Source organism: Nicotiana attenuata, unplaced genomic scaffold (genome assembly GCF_001879085.1).
Source record: "Nicotiana attenuata strain UT unplaced genomic scaffold, NIATTr2, whole genome shotgun sequence".
In the NCBI taxonomy this organism is placed as follows: domain Eukaryota; kingdom Viridiplantae; phylum Streptophyta; class Magnoliopsida; order Solanales; family Solanaceae; genus Nicotiana; species Nicotiana attenuata.
In genome coordinates, this window is record NW_017671457.1 from 179362 (window position 1) to 201222 (window position 21861).

General features: G+C 35.5%; 1 protein-coding gene across 1 annotated transcript; it reads right to left on the minus strand.

Moving 5' to 3' along the window:
• Positions 1-9659: 9659 nt before the first annotated feature.
• On the minus strand, positions 9660-14192 carry LOC109208409 (two-on-two hemoglobin-3). The gene is made up of 4 exons (XM_019371519.1): positions 14002-14192; positions 12625-12755; positions 9956-10100; positions 9660-9866 (listed from the first exon to the last, which is right to left on the minus strand). The coding sequence occupies exons 1-4, from the start codon at positions 14136-14138 to the stop codon at positions 9770-9772; spliced, it is 510 nt and encodes a 169-aa protein (XP_019227064.1). The 5' UTR covers positions 14139-14192; the 3' UTR covers positions 9660-9769.
• Positions 14193-21861: the final 7669 nt, after the last annotated feature.

The following is a 21861-nucleotide window of genomic DNA, read 5'->3' on the forward strand; positions in this document are numbered from 1 at the left end:
GATTTCTTTTTTTTTTTTCCTTCCTTTTTGGGATGGGTGGTGGAGAGATATTATTTGGATTTCCTACATGTACAAAATTGATAAGATTGTGAGGAAGGAGATTGAGAATGAATAAGAAGAAGAACTGAAATATTATTGCTCAAGTCTGAGAGGCTCCCTTACATACTATGCTATATAGAGGCTCCACTAACTAAATGACAGCTATTGTACAGCTGTCAAGTAACTACTTTAACAGACTAACCATTCTTAACTAATTTGTACACCCTTATACTTTTGCTATATACACTTTAACCCTATATCCCAAGACTCCCCCTCAAGCTGGAGGGTGGAAAGCATTGAACACTCCTAGCTTGGAAAGAAGGAAGGAATGCTGAGCAACACCAAGGCCTTTTGTCATAAGATCAGCCAACTGGAGTTTGGTTGAAATATGATGAGGAGAGAGCAAGCCATTCTTAATCTTCTCTCGAACAAGGTGACAGTCTATCTCGATGTGCTTTGTCCTTTCATGAAAGATAGGATTTGCTGCTATTTGAAGTGCATATTTGCTATCACAATATAGATCAACAGGCTGATGTATCTTAATGTTTAGCTCTTGCAACAATCCAACTAGCAAAGTAACTTCAGCTGCTACTGTTGCGAGGCTTTTATATTCAGCTTCAGCTGAGCTTCGACTCACTGTCTGCTGCTTCCTGGACTTCCATGACAACAAGGAATCCCCTAGCTTGACAACATAACCAGTGATGGACCTTTGTGTGTTTGGGCATGCTGCCCAATCTGAATCACAGAAGGCAGAAAGATGAGTAATAGGACCCCTCTTGAGAAAGATACCAAGGCCAGGTGATCCTCTAATGTATTTGACCACTCGAAGTATAGTAGTTAAGTGTGATTGCTTGGGATGCTGCATGAATTGACTCAGAACTTGTACGACAAAGCAAATGTTAGGTCGTGTAGTGGTCAAGTAGAGTAACTGGACTACCAGCCTTTGATAACTGCCCACATCTTGCAGCTCTTCATCACCATTGTGCCCAACATGTTTGTCATCCTCAGTAGTGGTGAGTTTCTGATTGATTTCAATGGGAGTGGATGCAGGTTTAGCAGCAGCCAGTCCTGTGGTGGATATTAACTCCAGAGCATACTTCCTCTGGTTCAATAACATCCCTTTGTCAGATCTCATCACTTCAATGCCTAAAAAATATCTGAGCGCTCCCAAATCTTTGACCTTAAAGCTGTTATGCAATGTGCTCTTGGCCTCTTCCACTAGGGAAATGTTACTGCCAGTGATCAAGAGATCATCAACATATACCAATATAATCACAATGTCATGTGTTGTCTGCTTGGTGAATAGAGAATGATCATATGCACTCTGCTGATACCCTGCTCCTACTAATGCATCTGTGAGCTTAATGTTCCACTGTGTTGAAGCCTATTTCAGGCCATAGAGTGATTTCAATAGTCTGCAAGCTTTGTTCTCCCCCTGTCATTGGAAACCCTGTGGCAAGGCCATGTATACTTCTTGATAAAGATCCCCTTGTAGGAATGCATTATTGACATCCATTTGATAGAGGATCCATCCCTTGGAGGTTTCTATACTCAGAACAGTTCTCAGAGTTACCATTTTGGCAACTGGTGAGAATGTCTCATGATAGTCCAACCCCTCTTATTGGGTGTATCCCTTTACTACTAGGCGTGCCTTGAATCTGTCAATCTCACCAGTTGACTTATATTTGATCTTAAACACCAATTTAGAACCAATTGGTTTCTTCCCTTCTGGTAAATCTACTACTTCCCAAGTATGGTTTTCTTCAAGTGCTTTGATTTCTTGGTCCATAGCTTCAATCCATCTTGGATCATTTGCAGCTTCCTTAAAGGACCGTGGTTCAGTCAAACTAAAAAAACATTGAGGTATGACTGGTATGTAGGGGACAGATGATCATAAGAGAGAGCATTGGAGATGGAATACACAGTGTTAGTGTGTGTCTTGGCATTGGTGATGTAATCCTTAAGCCAAACAGAAGGCCTTCCTTGTCGACTGTACTTCCTAGTCTCTACTTCTATAGATGCTGGTTGTGAGTGTACTTCTTCTGTTCCTGCTGCTTCTATTGTTGTCTCAACTTCTAGTTCAAGACTAGCAGGAATAAGATTCTCACTTATTGGGGCATCAGCTGGAGTCTCATGATCTTCATCACATTTGGTATGAACTGCGATTGAGTCCATATTAGCTGCAGTCTCATGGTTTTCACCATACTCTACATGATCTGTGACTAAGTCCATATTAGCATTCTCCACTTCTATAGTGATGTTTTCAGCAACTGGCATGTGCATGTTCTAGGTTGTGGTAGGAACCACAGGTGCAGGTGGTTGGTGTCTATCTACTTCCACAACTGAAGGCTGAGAAGGAAATATATCCTCTGTACAGTTTGAATCAGAAGTTTTCTCAAAAGGAAAGACTTGGTCCCTAAAAACCACATCTCTGCTAACAAAAACACTTCTATTTTCCAGATCATACAACCTATAACCCTTTTGTGTTTCTGAGTAGCCAATAAGGACAACCCTCTTTGCTCTAACTGTGAACTTATCACCTTTAGGCAAGTTACTTGCATAACATAAATAACCAAACACCCTTAAGTGGTCTATTTTTGCTGGCTTTCCAACCAATAACTCATAAGGAGATTTTCCTTGCAAAATACTAGTAGGCAGTTTGTTTATCAAATATACTGCAGTTCTTACACACTCACCCCAGAATCTCCTAGGAATTGAGCTTTGAAATTTCAAGGCTCTTGCAACCTCCAATATATGCCTATGTTTTCGTTCAACTATCCCATTTTGTTGTGGGGTGTATGGGCAACTACTTTGATGTATGATTCCTAGAGAAACAAATAAAGTACTGCATTGAGAGTTGAAGAACTCGGTACCATTATCTGACCTAATGATCTTCACAGTAGCTTCAAACTGAGTATTTATCATTGCAAGAAAGTTCTTTATTACAACCACTACTTCACATTTAGACTGTATTAAGCACCCCCAAGTAAACCTGCTGTAGTCATCTACCATTGTAACAAAATAAAGTTTTCTGTCATATGTAGGTACCTTATGAGGTCCCCAAACATCCATGTGTACGAGTTGAAAACAACTACTTGATCTAGTGCTACTAAGTGGAAACTGTAGTGGACACTGCCTAAGGACATACTTCACAGTTGTTCTGCTCTCCAGCTTGTGTCTTATTCTTTAATTATGAATTATGCTGCATAGATTTTGTTGATGCATGACCTAACTTCAAATGTCACAGCGTTGTTTCTCCATGTTCCTTCAAGAAACTAATTGCTACTGTTGGTAAATTTTCTTTTATCAAGTATGATCCATTATTTTCTCTACCAATCCCCATCACCTTGCCATTGTAGATCCCTGAAATATACAGAAATTAGGATAAAACCCAGCTGAGCAACATAATTGTCTAGTGAGATTTGACACTGACAATAAGTTGAATTTAAAATCTGGCACATACAATACTCCTTCAATAGTTTTATTCCCTAAAACTACTGCATCTCCTGTATGTGTAATTTCTGCTCTACTGCCTGTAGGCAGCTGTACTCCATCTGCTTTATGGTCTGCTTTTCTAAGATTATTTAGAGCATTCTTACAAGGTGTCACATGGTGAGTAGCACCTGAATCCACTATCCAAACATGATCACTAGCTGTTGTATTTGTCATTAAAGTAATGATACATGCAGTATTGGTGGAACATTCATTTGTGGTAGTCTTCTGCAACAAATTTACCAGCTGTTTGTATTGATCTTCAGTGAAGAAGTTTCCTTGTGTTGGCAGCATAGGCACCTGTTTCTCTTCAGTTGTTGCATTGTTCATATAGGTCCTGCTTCCTACGTTTTACCCTTTCTTCTTGCTCTTGAAATCTGGTGGATACCCCACTATCTTGTAGCAATTTTTCTTTAGATGTCCTTTGTAACCACAATAATCACATATTAATCCTGCTCTTTTAGGTTTAAACTTATGACCTTTACCAACTAGCATTGTAAGAGGATCCTTCAATGTGTCTGTGACTCCTAGAGTTCTTTGACTTTCTTCTTGTGTAACTATTGAAGCTTCATTCACTGTCACCACATGTCTTTCAGCCAAGACATTGCTTCGAATGTTACTATAGCTCTCATTCAATCCCATAAGGAACTGTAACAAGCGAATGTTTTTCAAAAGCTCCACTGAAGGCCTAGACTCCTCACAGTCACACGAAGCCAAAGGTGCTATGACATCTAGTTCATCCCATAGATCCTTCATTTTCGAATAATAGCTAGTGACCGAGTCTCTTCCTTGTCTCAAAGTCGCAATGGCAGTCCAAAGATGATAGATCCTTGTTAAATTGGACCTATCAAACCTTTCCTGAAAATCTGCCCATACCTTTTTTGCATTCGATGCATATACAATGCTAGGCATCAATTCATTCGAAACAGTACTACCAATCCGTGATAGAACAATTGTATTACATTTCTCCCATCGCTCTGCTAATTCACCTTTATACATACTTTTTACACAAGATCCATCCACAAATCCAAGCTTGCTCTTTCCCAGGAGTGCCAATTTTATCGCGCTGCTCCACAGTGCGTAATTTTCTGGGCCTGTGAGCTTGAGCAAAATTAAGACTAGTCCTGGAGCGTCTGAAGCTTGCAAAAATAGCGGATGATTATGATCGAGTGATCTGACTTCGTTGTTTGCCATGGCTGCCTTGAAATTGAGCTCAAAATTGAAGAATTTCTCAGCTCTATTTTTGCCTTTGTATTTCTGCCTGAAAAATTGAATCTCGCCAGTACTCTATCGGAATTATAGTCCCAGCAAATCCCGCTCTGATACCATGATAAGATTGTGAGGAAGGAGATTGAGAATGAAGAAGAAGAATCGAAATATTATTGCTCAAGTCTGAGAGGCTCCGTTACATGCTATGCAATATATATACTCCACTAACTAAATGACAGCTATTGTACAGCTTTCAAGTAACTACTTTAACAAACTAACCATTCTTAACTAATTTGTACACCCCTATACTTTTGCTATATACACTTTAACCCTATATCCCAAGAAAAATGAAATCCAAGGTTTTAACACCTATTAATATATGCCATAGTCCAAGTGTAAGTTGTGCAAGTGATTAGTGTGCTTCTTAGATATATATAGTAATTCGATTGAACACGAAAATTTGAGAAAGAAAAAAAGACTACTGCAACTTACTTAGTCTTAAATATGCCATGAGATTTTTTTGAAAGCATACCATAAAAAAGAGTTTAAGATTAAATTGTTTCCAAATAGAAAAAGTTGACATTCTTATTGGAATAGTTTAATAAGAAAATAATGTGACAGTAAAATTAGAATGAAGTTGTCTTTTTGTTCAATTAAATTGCTAGCTCTTTATCATGAGATTTCATGTTTGTGAAGTCAAGATTTTCTTCTAGTATGTTGTTGAATAACCAACATGTGGTAACTAGTTCCATCAACCCCATTGTAACTTCATGGTATCGTAGTTCAAAGTTTTCAAGTTGAGAGTAATTGATCAGAATGCTGTTCATGACGATTAAGTATATATTTAATTTAGTTCTCTAAAAAGCAATGCTACAACTTGAAAAGCTTGAGTTTTCCACTAATTCTTTCATTCTGGCCAATCCATTTTACCTTCTTTCTAATATATTACACCACTTTCCTGCATTAATTACATTAATTAAGCAATTCAAATGGACGCAAGCCATTAATGTAAGGTGTCCAAATTTTTAATTAGAATGTTGTGTAGAAGTAGTCACTCGGGGCACATTTGAGGACAAAAGTATATGAGATCCAGAACTAGGTTCTAAAATTTTCAGAAGGATATATGATTTAATATTCATTGTTACACATATTGTCTTTTATTTTAGGGTCTTTCGGAAGCAGCCTCTCTACTCCTTCGGGGTAGGGGTAAGGTCTGCGTAAACACTACCCTCCCTAGACCCCACTAGTGAAATTTTACTGGGTTGTTGTTGTTGTTGTTGTTACACATACATCATTATCATGAGTTCTTTGATCAATATTGTCAATTAAGCTGGAGCTGGCTCGTCCCAATTGACATGTTTACCTATCTGATGACAAAGTACAGAACTAATTCCTAAGTTGTAGAGAGTCCCACTAATTCAACTCTCCATAAAAAGGAAATAATAATAATAATAATCATCGTAATTTCATTACTCGGTATTGGCCAGTCTTAGTAAGAGTTGAAGGTTTAAGAATTTATATATCCCGTATGAGATATTATAATTATTTGAGTAATTCCAGATTTTGTCAAAGTAAAGGATCGTCAACAAGAATATCCTAGTGTGTTATAAATTTTTATTCAAGACTTGCATCATTTGACGACGTCAATGTCGTGTGAATAACTAGAAATATTTCTAGGGTAACCGTTGTACTACCGATGACTATCAGGATCAACCATTCTATGAGTGAATATGGAAACTAAAGAGCCGCAAAGCAACACATCTAACTCATCAACATCTATTTGAGGCGATAACAATTCGAGTATGACAAGAAATAACTGTCCTGCATAATTTACGTCTTTTTTCTTTTCTTTTTTGTGATACAATTTCTTGTTCTTTAAAGATTATTACTAATTTCTTAATATGAGTGTTTGATCCCTCCGTTCATTTGGATTCTCAAAATGTAGGTATTTCTTCTACGTTTGTTTTCTTATTTCACGATATATAGGACGATGTGTAACTAGCAACCAAACGAGACCATCCGATAGTCAACACCTATCTCCTTTGTCTATTGTGTTTCCAAGGTGATAAGATTTTTTTTTTTTTTAAATTAAAGGAAGGAGGTAATTTTGGGGGTAAATATTGTTAGGTTTGAGTTAAGGTGTGAATAGGAAACCAAAGGAAAAGAAATTGGAGGGAACTTGAAAAACCTCATTTTTTACTAAGGGACTTTATTCCTAGAAAAATGGAAAGAATATCCTTGTGCTTATATAGAAAAATACTTCTTGTAGCTCTTAAAGAGTTGAGAAGAGAACAAGCCTTGTGTCGCTGGCAAATTCCTTTTTCGTTATTTAATTTTCCTTTTTCCCGGCGGTCGTTTCAGAATATGAAATTCGCGACCAACTTAATTTCTGCCAAACGATACTTTTTCCATAAACACGCATCTTTGCACCTGTTGAGGCCCAAATTTGTTGGCTATAAATACAGAAAATTAGCCTCATTTTTTAGACACTGTAAACTTTTCTTTTTTGTTTTTGGTTTGTTCATCTAACGTTTTTCCTGGTTTTCTGATCGTGAACACAGTTAGGTTAACAAATACTTATCCACATCAAGTGATTACATGTTAATATATATATATATATATATATATATATATATATATATATATATTGTGTCGGCGTAAACACCCCGATGTTTTTACAATAATTTTGGGTGGAAGAACAATATCCAGTGTTTCAAGGAAAAATTTAGCAATGATTAGTCCTAACTTAAGAGAAATAATATGATAATGTTGTGGAGTTAAAAATTTGAATAAGAAGGAAGTCTTTGGGCTCAATGTCCTTAATTACCTTTCCACGTTGGTGCTCCTAATCATGACACTACGCATAAGCTTGGTTTTGTAGCATCCTTTAAATCTTGCTTCAACTTAAATTAACATGTTTGTTTAATTTCTTTTAAAAAGAGTACTCATAAATCAAGTGAGTATTGCGTGAGATACGCTTTATTCATTTACTGTTTATTTATTAGTTGAAATTTTCTAGGAATGACCCAACAGTGCAGAAAAATAATGATAAATAATAGGGAAGGAATAGTCACATGAAACCCTCTTAATTCATCAATTAATTCTATTTTTGCGCTGCAAAAATAAGAAATTGTAGTTCGCTCCTCCATTATGATTCTTTTGGTCTGAGATACAATAGCATGTTGCAATCACTTTTCTAGTTAGACAAATTGTGTAATTTCATAAAAAGACATCTTACCAAGCAATTTTTATGAAAATAACTAGGTGGACTACCAGCCAGACTAATCTTCGACCATCTTAATTACATCATGTTTCGTGTGATGCAATATATATATATATATATATATATGTTAAACAGTAAATGAATAAAGTGTATCTACTTTTTTGATTTTTCGTTTAGTATTTGTTATCGGGTCCTAGATATTCGTCGTTTTGACAAACTGAATTTATTTTAAAATACTTAACGTTTTAGAAATTAAAAAGTTATTTAATAATACTAACTTCTTAAAAATCTATTCATATTGTCACAAAAATTGGAGTATTAATTAAATGATATGATAACTGAGAGATAAATGATAGTTTTAACAAATAATCTCATAATTAGAGTTATTATTATATGTCTTAAAGCACCTATGATACTAATCCATTTGTTACTAAATATCTAAACCACCTATATGTTAGTTATATCCTTTTGTATTACCTCATTCTTTCTTCCTTTTTTGCTTTTGCGTTTCAGTTGATGATACGAATCCATTTGTTATACTTAACCGCCACGTGATCAGACGAAATATCTAAACCACCTATATGTTAGTTGTATCCTTTTGTATTACCTCACTCTTTCTTCTTTTTTTTGTTTTTGCGTTTCAGTATATGATATTAATCCATTTGTTATACTTAACCAGTCACATGTTGAGACGAAATATCTAAACCACCTATGTGTTAGTAATATCCTTTTGTATACCTAAAAAGATTGACATGGTATGTATACCTAAAAAAAAAAAAGTTATATCCTTTTAGAATTTTAGATATAATACACTGTTAATTTATCTTTAAAGAATGCTCGCACACCACTAGCTAGTTTAATTTGGTTTTGTCAAATCAAAAGGCAAAGGGAATCAACATCCCATGAGAGGCTCAAAAGTTGCCAATATATAATCTATAAAAGGCCAAAGGTTTGTTGAATTAATATGGAAATCTCAAAGCTATTGAGGAAAAAATGAGGATAATTGGGAAAGGGAATTGGAAGAAAACAAGAAGCAAAAGTGTTAGGCTTGGGAAAGATTACAATCATAGAGAATCATTATGTGCTTCTTCTTGTTCATCACCAAGCTAAGGTGGCTAGCTTTTTGGAGGAGACTCAAAATGCACAAGAAAAAAAGCTTCAATAATAATAGTAGTAGTAGTTGTTCTTCTTCTTCTTCTTCTGGTTGTGTATATGATGCAGAAACATATATGCAGAATTTTGATGAAGGGTCAGAAAAAGTAGAGCCTGATAATCTTTGTAGGTCATTTTCAGCTAGATATGCTCATCCCTCTATGATGTCTCGTAGGAAAGAATTTATGGGTCATATTTTGGTCCTTTAATAAACAATATGTTTGATTTAATTTCTTGATCATTGTGAATTGGAAGTTTGATACAGATTAAGCTTTTGTGCTTGTAAATAAAGACTTCTGTGTTTTTTTTCTTGGTTAAATTCAATTGTTTTTGTTTAAACAACTTGCTCTTCATAAATAACAAAGATTTCAGTTTGTAGAGTCAGGAATCAGGATTGAGATTTCCAGGAGGATATATGACCTAATACTACCTTCAAGTCTCATGAGAATGGCTTCGTGTTTCTTCCTGCTACATTAATGAACTGTAGAGCGGTGTATCTACAACCTTTCTCCCCGGAGCAATAACAAATTAAAGCATAAACATGTAGGCTCAATAATTGAGATCATAGATTCTCAGATTTGATTGATTGAATGATCATAAGGAAAATATTCAGTGTACATTATTGTTAATTCTTTGATGAATTTTGGTATAAGTTTATGCTGCAGCTGGCTTGTTGGTAGCATGCTTGCATGCAACACCCTGGTTTGGATTCTTCAACTCATCTCCAGCTACCAGAAAGAATGCCGTGTGCCTGAAAAGCAAACAAATGTAATTCTTACAAATGCATACTATCTGCAAAAGCAGACTTACTTAGGGAAGATCAATGGGATTAGCTTGTACCTGAAAAAGTTCATCATTTTAGTTTTGGAATCTTCATCAATGTCTGTAACACTGTCCAGTGCTAGTTGCATATGGTGTAACCATCTCTCTGCAGCCTTATGAGTGACTGGAAATGGACGGTGGCGACCAATCAACGCTGGATGCCCTGCAGAAAGTCCAAGTGTGAAAGGTCCTTACAGTTACTCAAACTACATGAAGCACAACTCATAAGTGAAATAATACCACTGAAAATATATTATAGAGGAGAAAATGAAATTCTACTTCCAGCTAACTTGTCTCCAATCATCCAAAGAATATCTTACAACCATCCGTGTTTGAAGAGTTAATTAGCTGTTCAACCTGAAATATCTATCAGCCGAACTAGAATGAACACTAAGCAGTTGGAGGTTGATTTGTTGATATACACCCAAACTGTCCCAAGGAGAATGCTTAATTTCAACAAAGTCCAATAGCGACATAGATTACAGGTTTAATCTGTCTCCTCCATGTACACCCCCAAAAGAAGTAAAATATACGAGTCACAGCTCAGTCCCAAGAAGCTTTTCCATTTTTGATATTTTATCAATTTTTAAAGTAGTTCACTTTTCTCGTGTTCACGAAAGTCAAAAACATTTGTTAAGCAGGAGAAGAGTTTTCCGGTTTTGGCAGATGCAGAAAAGTGGAATAATCCATTCAAACCCAAATGACACAAACTGCTGACCAAAACTTTCAACCAATGAATAAGCCTATCACAGTGGCAGAGGAGATCTTTTAGGCATAAAAGATTAATCATACTAATCTAGCAAATCTCTCCAAAGCCACTATCTTGGAGATGGAACGCAGTGTGTTAATGACTGATTGGGTAAACAGTTGATTTGCAGTAGCTATGTCTGACTAAAAAACTTGTTTTATTCGAAAGAGTGATAGCCAATGTTTTTTTCTTTTAATCTAAGACAACAAGAATGAGAAAACTAGTAGAGATGACAATCAAAGCTAGTTACTATCTTCCAGCTAATAAAGACAATTGGGACATGGGTGAGAGGTGCCATTGGTTAGCAGCAAGAATCGCGATACTGTATAAAAGAGGGAGAAACTAGTTGTGTGTTATATGACTCAAGAACCTGACCTCATTATTTCTACAGTAGTTGAAGGCGAAATTGTAGGAGAACATTCTGTTGGAGCTTCAAGAGCAAAGCACAATTAAAGTTCACTTTTTAGTGAAGAAAGGGGTAGATGAATACAAAAATTAATTGCAAACAGCAAAAAGAGTCACGTGGAGGAAGAAATTTAAAAAAAAAAATGCAATCAAGCAAACATGAAGTGAAAACCACATCCATCAAGTTCAAAAGCCATTTTAAAAATTGTTGGTTCATATGGAAAGATGCAAATTTTAATTTTTAACTCTATTTATACTAAGTTTTTATTTCCTATCCCAGCACATTCATCTATAAATTTCTACTAAAAAAGAAATTTATATATCGCTATGCAAACTATATTTACTCTTTATTTTCGTCCTAAGGTCACATTTTAGCATCTTGGTGTTTGTAGCAAAGTGCTGCCTAAGCGAGACGAAGTGCCAACCTGAGCTTTATTAGGCCAAACCCTCCTTAAATATTTTCCCATGTTTCCAACAAACAAGATTTCGTCTGTTTCTACCGATTCAAAGAATAGTTTCCACCTGCTTCTTTCTTTACTCTAAAATTGAAACCAAAAAGAAATAGATAATTATCCTCCAAGCCACAGCCTAACCTTGCCAATGCTGGATATGGCATCGGAATTACTAGTTTTGTGAAAGAGAATTGACTAGCGAAGAAAACTTCCTTTATGTCAACGACTTCATCAGTAAATCAAAAAGTGAAAACTTATGCTGGAACTCCAGTGATGTCATCATTAAGCGGGAACTTTTCATGATATCATACAGTACTCTTCAGTTTTAACTGCTCTAATGCTGAAGGAAAGAATCACTACTGTCTGTTTTCTCCCTAGTTATATTTTGCTTTGAAAAATCACAAGCAATATTAACACGCCAAGATGATGTGAGAAAGCCATCAAAATAATTTCAAGGCCAAAAAGTGATCATCCGTTAATAAATCCTAAATCTTACACCAAAAAACTTACAAACAAGACAAAGGCACTCTAAACTCTCCAAAATGGGATTTCTCAAGCTACCTTGCTGGCAGTTTCTTTCTCCATTGCTCAACTAATTGAAATGGCAACTAATTTCCATTTGCTGAAAGATCGCCGACATTCAGGAATACAAAGCACCAAAAGATCCTCCTTATTTCAATTGCATGTCTGGTGTAAGGAGAGGATACTATTTTGTATTCGTAGTTGGCAAATTTAATAGACAATGGTGGATGACTCTGTTGGAGTCACTTACACAGCTTGTACATATTATTTTGACACCGACTTGGTGTTTATAAATGAAATATTGAATTATCAAACATATAATATCAAAGAAAGAAATGTTGGACAAAAAGATATCAAGAAGTTATCTGGTTAACTTTAGTGTTTCCAATCTTCATAACATTTTAAAGGTTCAATATGAAAGTTATGATAGAAAGTAGATTAACCGTCTCAAGACCGGAGTTCACCGTAAAAGTGCATTAGTAACTACCATTGGCAAATTGAGTATGAATAAGAATAGCAAAGCTGGGTATAAAATAAGGACTTTGGGAAACATTGCTTACCTTTTCTCTGTGAGTACAAAGGAGGCCCTCCCATTCTTTGTACAAAGAACTCATATTGATTCCTAATGGCGTCTTCTTTACTTGAATTAGAGAAAATTGAACGAAACCACTCTTCCTCATCATCATAGACCCTAATTCCAGTCCCAAAAACAAGAGTCAGATGTCTTCCCTCATGAAGGGTAAAACCATCAGAGAAGATAAAAAGCAGAATTCTATCATTTAAGGCAGTTAACAACCTTCACGTTCAACAAGTAAAAAAAGAAAAGAAAAGGTAGCCCGGTGCACAAAGCATCCCGCATTCACGCAGGGTCCGAGGAAGGGCCGCACCCCAAGGGGGTGTGAAGAAGGCAATCTACCAATGATGCAACCAGTCAGTCGCTGATTCCACTGCTGGACCCGTGGCCTATAGGCTATTTTGCTCGGCCTCTCCAAAATTATCATTGGATGGATGTCGGATCCTCCAAAGTAGTGCATTTTTGGAGAATCCGACACAGGTGTGGCAGCAATTTGGAGAGTCCGCGCAACATAGGATAACTTTACCTCCCCTCCATGTTGAACAAGTAAATAGAAGATATTTCTTTCCGAAACCATGCAAATATAACAGAGAAGTAGTTCAAATAAAAACTAATGAAAATATCAGTCATCATTATAAACCCTATATCATTTTCTAGAACAAAAACCAGACGTCTTCAGGGCAAACCATTTTTGAGAAGAAAAAGTAGACAACTCTTAATTAGAATAATCTAGAACCTCATCCCAAACAAGTAAACTAAATAAAAAATCCAGCATTCCAGAATCCAGTTTATTATGCACAGTAACTTGTATCACCAAATCGTTTCCTTGACATTGAAAGATGCTTATACAACAAAGATACAACAATTCTAGGATCCTCTCAACACCTCTTGGCACTGTGCAAATGTAACAAGGACAAATACAGCTCAACTCTTTTGAAAGTGTAACTATAAGTCTATAACAACCATAAACACAGACATCTGTTATCAATCTTTACAACAAAAAAAAAGAAAGAATTCATATAATCAAAGATCCACAAATCGTTACTAATCCCACCCCACCCCCAACCCCAACCCCCCAAAAAAAGAAGCTTGGAACCATGCACATCGAATAGGAAAAGAAATAGCTAAATTTTTTAAGCAGTAAAAAATTACCCATGCTGACTTTCATCATCAATCCAAGAAAAAATAGAAAAGCAGAGAGAGGCACACAATACAGAAAGCGCAACTCAAAATACTAACTAATTCAATTCAATCAAAGTCTCAAACTTTAAGGCGTTTTCTTGAATACCCATGTAAAGAAATTGAAAACCCGTCAAGCAAAAACATTTCTTTTGAGCATTATTCGGATAGTAAAAGGATGAACCTGTTATAGAAATTGGTAGATAAATTGATGAAAGTCTGAAGGCCAAGCTTTTCAAAGAGATTGGTTTCATCAATGGCGAATGCATCATTCGGGTCAACCCCACTCCATTCCGAAGCCTTTTGCTGTAGAGATTGCATTGTTTTATTGGTTCACTCTTTGGTTGCTGCTGCTGTTGAGTGCTGAGAAAGTTGAAGGTGGAGCGGCATTTATATAGGGGCGTGTGGTGGTCGCGTGGACAACACGCCTTTTCGTGTGAAAGTGGTCCTTTCGGGCCGCAGTAGATAGTGACGTGGCAAATTCATGGAATCTAAATGGATGGTTTCGGTACCTTTTTGGGGGAGGAAATCAACGTGGAATCTGATTCCAGTTTTGCCGGTTTCTTTTATTTTCCTTCTCTGGGAACATTTCATTGCATTTTTTACTATATTAAATTAAATAAAAATGATAAGGAAAATGCTCAAGATAGATAGAAGTTGTAATTCAACAAAAAAATTTTTTTTTAAAAAAAATGCCAGTTGGAAGAGTTAATGTACTAATTTGAAATGTAGTTATTTGAGACATCTAAAAATTGATGACGGGTTTGCGCAGGAAAAAAATCAACTTCATGATAGCGTTAAGTATTTATATTACTATAGAAAAAGAAGATAAAAACTTTTTCAGAACTGTAGTTTGGAGGAATCTTGAAATTGAAAATGCTTTGTGCCCTGAAACTGTGGGCCAGATTCTGATTTGATTCCCATCGTTTTTCACTTTCTGGGTGTAGACACTATGAGGTAACAGTGTCGAGTTTCCAAAAGATTTCTTTTCTTGGATATTTTTTATTTTCTCTTTTAGTGACATGGGCTTTTTGGCATAACTAATAGAAAGTATTTGATAAATATTAAATGTTGAAACTCGTATTTAATTGCTACATTGATTTTATAACTAAGTAGTTGTGTCAAGTGTTGAAACTGTTAGTGTATTTGGTCAGAAAGTGTTGATATATATTTTCGTGTTAAAATGACTAGAATACTCATAAAAGTTATGTTTATCCGCAAATAGATATATTGAATTTGTATGGTGATTTGTAAACCCGTGAATTAAATTGATCTGAGAAAAGAAAATAACACAGTACAAAAAATAAAATAAAGATAATTGAAGAAAGAACAATCATGAGCTTTAGAGTGATTGCACCGAAATTCAGAACAACTAGTAAATCTTAACAATAATATATAAAGCTTTTTTTTTTTTTTTTTTTAATGAGAGGAGAATATTAGCCTTTTATAATACAAGTTTTTCGTTCCTTCCATCTGTTGTGATATTTTCAAAAAAGTGGACAAATGTTTATCCATGTGGCAAGATGCATGCAAGTCTTGACAATCATACTTGACAAATGGCAAGAAAAGCCTTAAGCTTTTTTGCTTATAAAAAGATCTTCCCTTAAGCCAATTTCACACAGCAAAAACATCATTTCTCTCCTTTCCTTTCACGCCTCTCTTCTTCCTTTGTTTCCAAATATTAAATATTAGTTGTTTCCTTTCTTATTTACTTTTCCTACTAGCTAGCTGGGTTTGTAATTTAATATTTTGTTGATTCCTGTATCCTCTAAATAAATTAGAGATGTGCTTGTTTAATCCTGGGAAAATATTTCACATTGCTGAAATAGTTTCTTAGGACAGTGCCCAGCACGAATCAAGTCAATCCGTATATCCGCTTACAAATAATATTGAAGCAGTGTTATTATTGAAATTCTTGCTCTCAGTTACTACAATCTAAGAAACTATGGCAAGTAATACTACTACGGAAATTTTTGATGGTGCTACCAATTTTGGTGTTGTCTCTAGTGCTATTGTTCCAGCTGCCCTGCCAGATATCCATGGTGTTGCAAATACGTTATTGCATCCACAACTTTGGCAGACACTAATGTCAAAACACAGGTATGTGAATAGACATGGTTACATATCCAATGAGAAAAATGCACCTCAATGCAAGAGAAGAGTTGGGATAAATGACAATCTCGCTAAGTCAAAATTAAATTTGACTAAAGCGGATAATATAATCGTTACGATCATTTCCCAAATAAATAATGTGGCCAATGTGAGATATTGGGTGATAGACTCTGGTGCTACTAGGCACATTTGTGCAAACAAAAATGAATTGTTGTCTTACACCCAAGTTGAGGAAGGAGAAGAAACTATTTATCTTGGTGACTCAAGAACAACTCGTGTTCTTGGGAAAAGAAGAATTCTTCTCAAACTCACATCTGGAAAAACTCTAGCATTGAGTGATGTATTGCATGTTCCTAATATCCAAACCAATTTGGTTTCAGTGGGATTATAAGGAAAAGTTGGAGTGAAGGTTTCAATTGAAAATAATGAGGTCGTATTGACCAAAAATGATATTTTTGTAGGCAATGGATATTGTAACCATGGTTTATTTGTGCTTAATATTTCTGATACTAACAATAAAAATGCATCTTCTTCTACTTATATGGTTGAGTCAATTTCCTTGTGGCATGCTAGACTAGGACATGTTAATGTCGCGTATATAAAGAAAATTCAATCGCTAGGATTAATATCTGGTTTAAACTCAAGTAATATTAACAACTGTGAAATATGTGCTGAAGCTAAAAGTACTAGAAAGACTTGTTTTTCTGTAAATAGAGAAACTGAATTATTATCCTTGATTCACACTGATTTAGGCGATTTAAAGCAGACTATGACTAGAGGTGGTAAAAGGTATTATGTGACTTTTATTGATGATTTTTCTAGATATACTAAGTTGCATTTGCTTAGAAATAAAGATAATACTTTTAATGCTTTTATTTCTTATAAAACTGAGGTTGAAAATTAACTTAGTAGAAAATCAAGAGAATTAGATCTGATAGAGGTGGAGAATATTTATCTTTGAATGAATTTTGTGAAAATAATGGAATTATTCATGAAGTAACTCCGCCTTATTCACCTGAGTCAAATGGGGTAGCTGAAAGAAAAAATAGAACATTGAAAAAGATGATGAACTCTATGCTAGTTAGTTCTAATGCACCTGATAATTTGTGGGGTGAAGCTATATTATCTGCATGTCACTTACAAATAGAATACCACATAGAAGGACTGGCAAAACTCTGTATAAATTGTGGAGGGGTTATAAACCTAATTTGAAATATTTAAAAGTGTGGAGGTGCCTTGCTAAAGTTCTGTTGCCTGAACCTAAAAAGAGAAAAATAGGTTCTAAAACTGCTGATTGTATGCTTATTGGATATACTGAACATAGTGCTGTATATAGATTTCTTGTTTTAAAAAGTGATGTGCTTGATTGCAATACTATAATTGAGACAAAGAATGCTGAGTTCTTTGAATATATTTATCCACTGTCTGAAAAAAAATTCATACACCTATTGAAATAAATAATAAAGTTACCTCTAATGAGGAACTGAGAAGGAGCAAAAGGCCTAGGATATTTTTCATATGGAAATGATTTTCAAACTTTTCTTGTCGATAATGAACCATCAAATTATTTTGAAGCTATATCTTCTTCAGATGCTAAATATTGGAAAGAGGCAATAAAAGTTGAAATTGATTCTATTAAGAAAAATAATACATGGATTTTAACTGATTTACCTCCTGGTGCAAAGCGTAAATGGATTTTCAAAAAGAAATTTAATCCTGATGGATCCTTAGATAAATATAAAGCTCGGTTAGTAGCAAAAGGATTTTCTCAAAAACAAAATATAGATTATTTTGATACATTTGCACCAATGACTAGAATTTCTTCTATTCGAGTTTTAATTGCCTTAGCTTCAATTCATAAACTTTTTATCCACCAAATGGATGTCAAAACTGCTTTTCTAAATGGTGATTTAGAAGAAGAAATTTATATTGTTCAACCTGAAGGCTGTGTCATTCCTGGACAAGAAAATAAAGTTTGTAAATTAATTAAATCTCTTTATGGCCTTAAACAAGCTCCTAAGCAATGGTATGGGAATTTTGAAAAAGTCTTACTGAGAGACGATTTTTCTTTAGTTGAGGTGGATAAATGTGTTTTTACTAAAGTGGTAGACAATGATTATGTGATAATATGTCTGTATGTTGATGACATGCTTATATTTGGTATAAATTTAAATATTGTACAAAGTACTAAATTATTTTTGTCTGCTAATTTTGATAAGAAAGATCTGGGTGAAGTAAATACAATATTGGGAGTTAAAGTTATAAGGAGTGAAGATGGAATAATGTTGTCACAAGAACATTATGTTGAGAGACTTCTTAAGAAGTTTGAATACTTTAATGTCACATCTGTGAGCACTCCTTTTGATGCTAACTCTCAGTTGAAAAAGAATAATGGTGACCCAGTTGCTCAGTCTAAATATGCGCAGATTATTGGGCCGGGAGTGATGTATTTAACAAATTTTGCAAGGCATGATATAGCCTATGTTGTGTGTAAACTGAGTAGATATACTCATAATCCCAATAGAGAGCATTGGTCTGCATTAGATAGACTGATAAAATATTTGAGAGGAACCATGAATTATGGTATCCTATATAGTGGATTTCCTTCTATTTTAGAAGGGTACAGTGATGCAAACTGGATCTCTGATTCAGATGAAACAAAATCCACTAGTGGTTATGCATTCACCCTTGGTGTTGGTGCAATATCGTGGAAATAAGCTAAACAGACGATCATTGCTAGATCGACTATGGAATCAGAGTTTGTAGCTCTGGAGTTAGCTGGTTCTGAGGCTGAGTGGCTAAGAAACTTCTTAGCTAATATCCCTTTAATAAAGGACGTATTGCCTCCTGTGTGTATGCATTGTGATTGTCAAGCGGCAATAGCTATTGCAAAGAATAAATCTTATAATTGTAAAAGTAGACACATGAAATTGAGACATGATGTCATAAAACAGCTGCTGAGAGATGGAATAATTTCCATTGATTATGTGAAGTCAGAGATAAATTTGGCTGATCCTCTGACTAAACTCGTGGGAAGAAAATTAATTCTTCAAACCTCAAAAGAGATAGAGTTAAGGCCGACATATTGTCAATATAGATGTTAACCCGACCTATGTGATTGGAGATCTCATAAAGTAGGTTCATATGGGTAATAACAAGTCAATATTGGCATTGATGCACTAAAAGAGAGTGCTTGACTGCTACTAATTGAGAGTTTGAGTTATAACTCTTAATGAAATTCATACTCCTTATGGATGGTGTATTTAAAAGCAGTATACACTTGATGAATTCACCTATATGAAAGTGGAGTGGGGCCGCTCCTATGAGATTTTGGCCTAGTCTCTAGAGCTCTCATGAATAACCAGGCACGCGCATGGCCTATTGAGCACAAAACCGCGTTGAACAGCAAAATTACCGGGGGTCAAAATGTGATTGATAAAATTTCAGACTTATAATAAGAGTTATTGGTTCATAGAAATATTATATTTCACCAGTAATTCTGTGAGTTAAATTTTATTGATCTAAGTTTGGCTCATAGTCCCGAACACACCAAACCTATTGCATTTGGACCATTAAAATTCACCAAATCTTACTCCTCTTTTATGAATTTTTTTAAATTATGTGGGGGAATTGTTGTGATATTTCCAAAAAAGAGGACAAATTTCCATCCATGTGGCAAGATGCATGCAAGTAAAGTGAACAAATGTCCATCCATGTGGCAAGATGCATGCAAGTCTTGACATTCGTACTTGACAAATGGCAAGAAACTTGACAAATGAAAAGAAAAGCCTTAAGCTTTTTTGCCTATAAAAGGGTCTTCCCTTAAGCCAATTTCACACAACAAAAACATCATTTTTCTCCTTTCCTTTCACGCTTCTCTTCTTCCTTTGTTGTCCAATATTAAATATTAGTTGTTTCCTTTCTTATTTACTTTTCCTACTAGCTAGCGGGGTTTGTAATTTAATATTTTGCTGATTACTGTATCCTCTAAATAAATTAGAGATGGGCTTGTTTAATCCTGGGAAAATATTTCACATTGCTGAAATAGTTTCTTAGGACAGTGCCCAGCACGGCTCAAGTCAATCCGTGTATCCGCTTATAAATAATATTGAAGCAGTGTTATTATTGAAATCTTGCTCTCAATTACTATACCATGAGTACATAACTATGCTCAAATCATGCTCCTCTTAAAGGTGAATAAAAATACTTCTTGATAGCTACATAACGGTTGAGAATAAATGCTGATGACTGCTCTTTTAATGCTGTCCTCTCTAATCGGTACCATATTTTCAAGTTCTCTTCCCCGACCTTGATACCTTCGGAACTTATGTAAAACAGTCACACCCTTGTGATCCGTGTCAGCTATTTGCTGACTCATCTCGTACATGTCTTCACTGTCTTGTGTCTATTCAAGAAGCGTCTACCTGTAATCTGTAAATTTTACTAGTCCCCTTACTTTCTGGTGACTCAGTTTGATGTGACCGGAAAGTAGATAAGACCTTCTCTTTTCTTGGCGGGTAAGTTCTTGAACGGATTTTATGCTGAGCCGCCTATAAACCGCTTCCCTTTCCTCCAATTTCATCTTTCACTTTTACACACTCCTTCACCAAGCCTTCTTAAAACTTATGTGCAACTCCAATCTTCTCACTAAGACCTTCATTTTCTGGGCGCTACTATCTCCATCAATACAAGATGTGTTAGTTATGTAAGGCAAAGGGGTCTTACATACGCTAGTGTATTGGTGGAAAAAAGGCATGTCACATGGATCATCAGCAAGGTGACAAGTGGCAAATTCAGTTAAGTAAATTAAAAGAATTGAAAAGGCACGAGCGGAATACCTCAGGTGTTCCGCCTGAAAAGGTACCGATCCTGACAGCTGGAAAAGAAGAAATAGGTACGAGATGGATGAAGACCATAAAAGGGAAAGGTTCATGAATCTGTTATAAATAAGGAAGGGAAATCGGCATTGATCGTGGTTACGAGGAATCCTCAGTCATTAATGCCACCGTTACAATTATATATGGTAACTGGCAATCAAGGCAATTAATGACATTAACAAGCCGGAATTAAGTAGGGAAACCGCTATAGTTATGTACCCTTATATAGAGACCCGGTCCTCATTTGTAAAGGCATCTAAATTTTGATCAATATATGCAATCAGTCTTTTACTTTATTCAAAGTGTTCAAATCGCAATTCTAGGAGAGAATAGCAATCTATTTTAAACTTTCTTTCCTTACCTATTATTTTTATTATTCTTATTATTCTTCGAATTACCAAGAAAGTAAAGTAATTTTGGTTATCAGTACCCCGATTTCTTCTTGATATTAACTTTGACCGAAAAATCTATTTTTGGGTTAAACAAATTGGTTCCATTACCGGAAATCTGATAATATGTTCACTTTCCAAATTTTAATTTTAGCAACAAAAATTGTCTACTGCTAACGAGAACAACCAGCTGAATCAACAAGGTGGAACTCCACCACATCACACACCCACAGCTACTCTTCAGGACTCAAGAGAAAGTTCACTTGAAAGATCTGCTTCGCACACTGATGGACAACAGAGAAGTGACCAAATTGTTGAGCAGGATGCTTTGAAGTAGTTGATTTCACAACGCGTGAAAGAAACACAACGAGCTTTTGCTAGTGGATTACCTAATGCAGCACAAACTCCACCACCAGTTAATACCACCTTGGGAAATCCGCCTTCAAAACTCGATAACTCTGGAAGTGGATAAATGCCAAATGAATCTCGTGATGAAGGATCAGGCACACCAAATAATTCCATCTTACAAAGTCTAGTACTAACTTTGCAAAAATAGTTGAAGGAGCAAAATGAGCGTATAGAACACTATACCCGGCGGGCCTCCTGTGATCAAAGGTGTGGATATTGACAAGTATTCACAAATGCCTGGAAGCCAAGTGTAGCACC